This window comes from Lathyrus oleraceus, chromosome 2 (assembly GCF_024323335.1).
Source record: "Lathyrus oleraceus cultivar Zhongwan6 chromosome 2, CAAS_Psat_ZW6_1.0, whole genome shotgun sequence".
NCBI classification, from domain to species: domain Eukaryota; kingdom Viridiplantae; phylum Streptophyta; class Magnoliopsida; order Fabales; family Fabaceae; genus Lathyrus; species Lathyrus oleraceus.
Genome location: NC_066580.1, coordinates 276,078,379 through 276,086,130, shown reverse-complemented (window position 1 = coordinate 276,086,130; position 7,752 = coordinate 276,078,379). Strand labels below are relative to the sequence as shown.

Here is a 7,752-nt window from a genome sequence, read left to right as displayed (position 1 = left end):
AAAATACTCGATGTTGGATCTAGGTTTTAAATTTGTATTTGTAAATAAATTAGGTTTTATTTTAGTGAATTGTTCATCTACTCGATTAATTAAAATCAAATAGGTCTCATTGTAAGAAAGCCCAAGAGTAAGCTATGTGAGGTTGATGATGACGCTTTAAAAGCGGTCGACTTACAAAGGTGTTTGAAAACGGACTCGACTTGAAATCGAGAATTATATTTTTCCTTTTGAAAATGGTTAAAATGATTTTTGCAATAGTTAAATCGAAATAGTTTGTCATGATATCAACGCACCCTAATGTTTGAAATTAATTAATTCGTAAAATCATGACTCGTATAAATCCCTAAAGCAAATAAATTTACGTTATAATACCATATTTAATTAATTAAAATTGGATGATTAGATCATTATGGTAATAAAGTCTTGACTAATAAATAAAAACATGTTCTAAATTAATTATATCCAAATCAGCAATCATACTAAAGAAGAGAATATATCAAGAAAATTGTGCAAACAAACTCTTAAAGCCAGTAAGGCCCATTAGGGCGTCTACTACTAATGGAAAAGGGGTGGGCCGAAACCCAAGAGGCCCAAGTGGCCAATGCTATCCGGTTTCCCCTCAATCTGAATCGGGTCCGTCCGTACCCTACTTAATAGGGGTGGACATCGGTTGGGTTGGATCGGTTTTCGGGCCCAAATTCCCAATCCGACCTAACCATCGGTTGGAAAAAACATAACCAAAACCGACCGATTTGCAATTCGGTTATTTTCGGTTTCGGTTTTGTTCGGTTCGGTTTCATAATGCGGTTTATTCGGTTTTAAACTATCTTTGTCACTACTTGAACTGGTACTGTTCTGACTTTCAGCCATACGTTTTTTGGTATCATTGGCAGAAGAAAGCGGTTTTTCAGGAGAAAAGGCTGTTTGAGGAGCGAAAGACGGACGATATTGATCGACGTAAGGTTGCAAATAAGGATGCTTCAACACCTCAGATGCCTGTAGTGAGAAAATATAGTGAGCTGGCTTAGGGGAAAAAACAAGGATGGTAAACCATTTCCAAATTTGAAAAAGAAATATTGTTCTCGAGAGATGCTTACCGTTGGTCGATGCTCGGGGCTTTTTCTCAACATGCCTTTTATTAGTATTTTCCTGTAAGTAGATTATTCAACAATAAGAAAATAATGAAAAAGTATTGATCATAGCAGAAAGAAGATAGATGCTTACAATGAAGGGGAATAACACGGAGGCAAAGGACCGATAGAGGAACGGTTTATCTTGCTTATCAATCCTGCCATATCCTGAAACATAATTACGCATTGTTAAACACACATAAGAAATAATATATTCTGAGATACCTTAACATACATAAAAATCTATGAAACAGTATAGAGAATCACATGATTAGCATACATCACCGATATCGTAAAATTGTCGAAAGAAACTTACAAAAGCTTTAAAGGCTGGGCGATGAGCGGCCATCTCGTATACACAGCAACCTGAACAACAAAATTTCATTTCAGATACGCCAAAAACCAAATCTGCAAGAGTATCAGATGCTTGCTTATAGAATACATACCTAATGACCAAATATCAGATTTGAATCCATACGGAATAACTGCGAGAAGTTCAGGACACATGTAATTTGGAGTTCCTACCACCTGCATAGAAACATTTACAACAGTTACTAATTCCATATCTGGTAACTAAGCATTTATACATAAATGAAATGCACTTGTTAGCCTGTGGTTAAGGAAATATTTGATTTTAAAGAAGAAAGAAAAAAGTTTCGTGTATCATACATACCGAAGAAGCCAAATCATCTGCTTTTAGTGTCTTTGCAAGCCCGAAATCTCCTACACGCCAGAAAAATACAGACGAATTTAGGATGAAAAGTTGAAAACTTAAGTATCTAAGTCCGACTTAATAAAAAAAGGTAGATGAATTACCGAGGCGGATATCATGATCCTTGGTAAGAAAGATGTTGGAACACTGTCAGCAGAGTCAACAAATCAGACCTAATAGATTTCGAATCGATGACAAGAAATGCAGGCCATATATTTTGCTTCATATAAGTATTTACCTTTAGGTCGCGATGCAAAACATAATTTGAATGAAGGTATTCCACCGCCAAAAGTAACTGAGTGAACCATTTGCAGAGTTTCTGAACAATTTCAATAACTTACATTATGAACCGTTACGTATTTTAAACATTAACTCATGATGTAGCAAAACAAGAATACCTCCTCAGGAAAGTAACCACCGTTTAACTTTTTCATTAGTTCAGCCCTGTTACAAGTAAATTTAATAGTATAACAAACTTTGAGAAATTTGGATACAAAATTTATGAACTTTTTACATGAAACTGCAAGTTCATAAGTTTAGACTCACATGTCTCCACCTTCACAGTATCCGGTGACAATGCAGACATAGCAGCCCTACAACACAAATAGAATGTACTTAGCTGATAAGAAAACAATCATAATCAAGTTGAGAAAGAAAAGAAAAAACCGATAGCACAATTTCAGCGATAACATAGAGGTTTAGAACACACAAAATGGAATTATTAGCTATCAACAGAGAATTAAGGGAGCCACTCACTTTCTCAACCCAAGCCTCTTTGAATTCTACAATGTAAGGGTGCTTGATTCTTGCAATAAGAGCCATCTAGAATTCGCAACCATCAACAAAAGTTAAATCTCTTCCGACACAAATAAAAGCAGATTCCAAGCATATGAATCAAATCAACAAAAAGGGATACAACACACAAAAAAAAGAAAAAGTCACCTCTTGATGAGCAGATCTTCTGCACCGTTCAGTCTGTCTAGCAAGCCTGATTTTTTTCAACACATATCTACAAACAAACCATGAAAGAAAAAAATCTTAAATCATCAAATTCCACATGAACACATCAATGAAATTGAAACCCAAAAAAATGTTGACTATTACTTCTTTTTCTCAGCCTTGTGATTAACAAGAATAGCAGCACCAAAAGCTCCACGACCGATCTGTTCCATGATCTCATACTGATCCATCTTAGATTCCATTGTTCACACAATTCTCCAAACAAAAAGAAACCCAATTTTAGTAACCAATCTCACACCATTTCCGACTTCTCAAAATCGTTACTTTCCACATCAAATTGCTGAAACAATGAGGCTGCAAAAACAGTAGTTCAAAAATACTTGCCCCAATCACAAATAACTAATTCTAAAAACAAATATTCCTCTATAACAACTTAAACTTATTTCTGTCAGATGCAAGACTAGCATGATAAAGAGCCTATTTGTTAATGCTTGAAAAAAGTGATTTCAAACTTGTGTAAGAAAATGATTATTTCTTCATAGCAGTAACTAATGATTCTTCATAGCAGTAGTTATAGCTTTAAAAATCACTTTTTAAAAATCACTTTTTATTTGAACAGCTAGTTATTAGTAGCTATAGATAACATGAAGTTTATAACGGCCAAGAGTAAAACCTCAGGCTTCTTATTCCGGAAGTTGTCGGCGAGCTGAGTAGGAACAATATTTACCGACAACACCTTCACAAAATCAATCTGAAGAAGCAGTTTTAGAATCGGAGTTAAAACAAAACAAAGTCAAACCCATCAGAAATAGTTCAACCAAACTTAACATTTCAACCATAGTCAGAGAGAAAGAGAGGGAAAGAGAGAAAGAAAGATAAGGAGTAACTTACATCGGTGGTGATTTGTGGTTGAATAATGGACGGCGACGGTTCTTCGTTAAACGATGAAACCACGAACTAGCATCAACCGAAAAATTGGAAGGTAGAAAGAGTTAGTTCTTAAACGATGAAACCACAAACTGGAAATTGAAAGGATGAACCCTAGAATCAACCGATTACCTGAGAGAATGATGAACCCTAGCTGTTTGTGCGTATGAATCTCACGAAGAAGTGGAACTACTGAACCGGTCGGTTTAGGATATCATCGGGTCCATAAATTCAAATCTAAACCGACCGGTTTAACCCATGTGAACCCAAGATTATTCAAACCGTCAAACCGAAAAACCGACTCACCCGAACCGGTGTCTAAGGGGCCACATGGTTTGGTCGGTTTGGGCTGGGTTTCTTTATTCTGTCCAGCGCTACTACTTAAGATCTGTTGGATCGATTCCCCAACCTTGAAACACACGAAATGGCATTTCCAACGCCTCAGGAAGGTCAACCGACCATTGGGCTGTGGGAAATCTGGGCTCTCATTCATGGCCATTAAATCCAAACTCATTATAGGAATACAACAGAAAAGGAAGGCCATTAAAAATTCGCCTCTCTCCCTCTATCTTAACGTCACTCTCTATTTCTCTTACTTAACATTGCTATTATGCAGAATGAATTTCCGACAATCCCATAGTTCCAACACCACATACTAAGTCTAAAATAAACTTTGCTCAGAGATCTTTAACCGAGTTTAAGCATGAGAAACAACCAAATCAAATATCAAATTTTAACAAAGCGAGGCTATCACAAGATCAATCACAGGTTTGAAACATCATGTTTACCAATCTATCTTGAAGTGTATGAACAAGGAGTAAAAAACGAATCTTTACCGGAAAACGAAAGTTTCCGGTGTGCATGGAGAACGAGGTCTGACCTTGGGTAGGCGTTTTCTCCTTCTTTTCCTTGTGAGTCGTCTCTTCCTTTCTCCGAGCCTTTCTTTACGTCGTTTCCTTGTTCGTGTTCCGTTGAGGGACTTAAAATCTTCAACCTTTAAATTCCGTGTCAAAATCCGAGTTTTGAGTTTCTTTTTTAACTGAGCTTTTAAGTGTAAATTTGCAGGGGAATTTCAACAGAGGTCCGCTTATGCCTCTTTTCAGTGAATGGAGTCGTTTTATAGAGAGGTAGTACGAGGTTTGAGATGGTCTCCTCACCATGAGCTGGAAAGTCGTAACAAATCATTCCTTTAGTGAAAGGTGGAGCTATTGTGCTGGTTTTCATTGAATTCTTACCACTGTAACTCTTGGTTTTGCTATGGTAAGAAACTATATTTATGTAATATTCACCCTTGAATGAATTATGACCCTTAGTTGTTCCTTTTTTCGACTGGTTTATTCATCTGTTGTATTTAATATGATTTGTGTCCAATTTCCTGCTGTTTAATGAATATGTATAACCCTTTGCAGCTCACTTGTTCAAGGTACACCTACTTGCATCAGACCATTGGATTGTGTAACTCTGAGCTTGCATTGGTCCTTGGATATGGCATGTTTATCTCCATGGTATGACTCACTTGGCTTTCATCATGATGTAGCTGTTGCGGGACCGCGGGACGACCCGTTCTCATGATGGACCCTTGGATTTTACCATTGGTATCGTGCTCCTGTGCTGGCTTACTTCTCCTTGAACACCTAACTATGAATACCAGGTAATGAATATGGAATTCGTAGGTGTGTAGTTCATATGGGAACTCAGTTCAATTTTTTACGCATGCTTTGACTCGTCTAATTTTGGTCTTGCATCATGATGGCTTGTTTTCCTGGCATTTTGCGCATGGTATGCCTTATGCAGTAGGCTTCTCGCTATGTTAACATGCATTGCAGGGTAGTCTAGCAACATACAACAATGGCCTTGCGTTGTACTGAACTTGACTGAGTAATGATTAATTTCTGAATGTTGTTCGCTATGCGTGACCGTCATGTATTTAACTTGTTTGATAGTGCAGGACGTTGGTCACAAGATTCCATTGTCGGGATGCCGTTTGATTAGTTGCCGCCAGATTGATTTGCAGCTGGAGGGTGTTTCTGGTGCAGCCTTTGTCAAAGTACTGCAATAAGTCCCTTTGAATAGCTCATGACAGTTATGCTTTGTGGAGGAATGTAAATTACTGAAGTGGAACTTAGGATGTAGCTTTAGACTTGGGTTTTAAATGCATTTGAGGATAGTGGCTTGGAGTCACACGGTGAATGTATTTGGTTTAACACACTGCAATGAGCTGTTTCACAGAATATGACGTGTAAGGTTTCTTACTTATGTTGCATTGTAATTCCATAATGCCTTGCTTTTGTGATGTGAACGACCTTTTTTGTCAATAAACGGTTGTATCTCATATGCCATGATACATGTGCTAAAATTCTGGTTGATCTTGTATAGGTTGAGGCATGCTAAAGATAAAGGTTTGTCCATGATGCTGCAGACTTCTGAACTCTTAATGTGTGTATTGTGCTTTGTGGACTATGACGCAGACATGTACCAACATTAGGCTTTGCGCTTGTAGTTCGCGAGCTTCTTCATTCCATGTTTGAACTTCAGGTTTGTGACGTTTTGCATTGATTTTGGCTTAGTCATGCATGCACAAATAACCATTGTTGCGGTCCTGTAACAACATCCTCTTGAGCCGCTTTAATCACGATAAGCCATGTGTATTGGTTGTTTTTTATTGGCTCTGCTCACTTTTTGACATTTTAACCATGCTACGAATCATGACTTGTAATTTCCTTTGATGCGCTTGTGGTATGCAGGTTCTTTTTCGTGCGTGGTTCTGATGAAAACCAAGTGGTTCTGCAGATTCCTCTTGCATTATTGTCAGTTACTTGCGATTCAGGACTTGTTAGCGATGTCGCAGACCTCACCTTTTGATGTACATTTGCTATGTTCAGAATAATCCTCACCCCACTGCATTTTGTTTGTAATATATAGTGTATTAGGGTAGGTCATTCATCTGTGTTCAACCATGTATTTACATCACAATTTGAGACGTATATGGATCGGCCCTAATTGGGATAAATGATTGTATGCCACACTATTGATTTGTAAATGTGATTGTAATTTTAGCACGTGAACATGTTTTGCAACTGTATTGTTCTTATAGTTTCAACCATGAATTACACAATGGGCCAAAGGTGAATTATGGGGGAATATCAAAAGGTTTTGGATTGTAACACGATTGCCTTGACTTTGGCTTTTGTAACTCATTATTTTCTTATCTTTCATGTGCGTGGTCATTTGTAAATACATGGTGTTTGTATCCCGGACAAAATGTGCATTGCATGAAATTCCTTGTGAACGAGAAGCCTTGGATTTCATCTGTATTAATGAATTCTAGTCCTTTGTGAGTCGTGTGTGAAGGGAGGTATTTCTCACTTTGGGTGAGACCAACATAACCCAAATAAACATGAATATGATAAATATGAAGCAAATACCTTAGCAAGGGCCGAGAATCAAAATGATCCATAACCTAAATAGCCGTTTCATGGGCCAAATACTGATGGGAATGGCAATGAGTGGACTGGAATAAACTAGTCCAAATGAAAACAAATAAAACATGAACCAAATGTTTCAAAAAGGAAAAGGCCAAATGGACTAGCTCAAGAAGCATTTGGATACAACTAAAGGACATAGTCATAAGATGCACACGTGGAAGTGTGAGGGTTATAAAAACAAACACAAGTGGGCTCATAAACAACCATCATGCTTAAGAAGTTGGGGGCAAAATCGTCAAGTTCATACCATCTAATCTTAGTGTTATGAAAGATATAATTAAGAGTGTGGATCTCTTATGGCGACATGTGCCATGATCCGGGTTTAGAGGCAACTGATCAAGTGTGGGTCTCAACCCGAAGTTCATGCATCATAAACCCTAGTTATGAACGCTGATGAAAGCTTCTTTCTTTTTGGACAAAATTGGGGTATGACAGTATGCTCTGGAATTCAGTCGAGGATGACGAAAAAAAGAAACATGTGATAGGCACTGTTTCTTCAAATGATCAAGTCAGGACTGATGCAGTTACTTGCCATATT

General features: G+C 37.6%; 1 protein-coding gene and 1 long non-coding RNA gene across 10 annotated transcripts; one reads left to right on the top strand and one right to left on the bottom strand.

The window, feature by feature from the left end:
- Positions 1–407: 407 nt before the first annotated feature.
- LOC127119140 (serine/threonine-protein kinase Nek5) lies at positions 408–4,801 on the bottom strand. 7 transcript variants are annotated; one of them, XM_051049329.1, is made up of 16 exons: positions 4,610–4,801; positions 3,694–3,759; positions 3,476–3,553; positions 2,947–3,156; positions 2,785–2,851; positions 2,599–2,664; positions 2,389–2,435; positions 2,241–2,286; positions 2,081–2,161; positions 1,947–1,989; positions 1,804–1,853; positions 1,577–1,658; positions 1,447–1,496; positions 1,225–1,298; positions 1,098–1,149; positions 408–996 (listed from the first exon to the last, which is right to left on the bottom strand). In XM_051049329.1, exons 4-16 carry the CDS (start codon positions 3,042–3,044, stop codon positions 712–714), a joined length of 1,041 nt encoding a protein of 346 aa, XP_050905286.1. In that variant the 5' UTR covers positions 3,045–3,156; positions 3,476–3,553; positions 3,694–3,759; positions 4,610–4,801; the 3' UTR covers positions 408–711. The 7 variants fall into 7 exon arrangements, with proteins under 7 accessions (XP_050905286.1, XP_050905285.1, XP_050905284.1 ...); XM_051049328.1 differs by lacking the exon at positions 4,610–4,801 and adding an exon at positions 3,862–4,054 and having other exon boundaries at positions 2,947–3,057; XM_051049327.1 differs by lacking the exon at positions 4,610–4,801 and adding an exon at positions 3,862–4,046.
- Positions 4,070–6,794, top strand: LOC127119141 (uncharacterized). 3 transcript variants are annotated; one of them, XR_007802659.1, is made up of 6 exons: positions 4,070–4,640; positions 4,795–4,989; positions 5,139–5,380; positions 5,673–5,968; positions 6,106–6,264; positions 6,474–6,794. It is a non-coding gene; the product is annotated as an uncharacterized LOC127119141 (long non-coding RNA). The 3 variants fall into 3 exon arrangements; XR_007802658.1 differs by having other exon boundaries at positions 4,132–4,640; positions 5,678–5,968; XR_007802657.1 differs by having other exon boundaries at positions 4,493–4,640; positions 5,139–5,968.
- Positions 6,795–7,752: the final 958 nt, after the last annotated feature.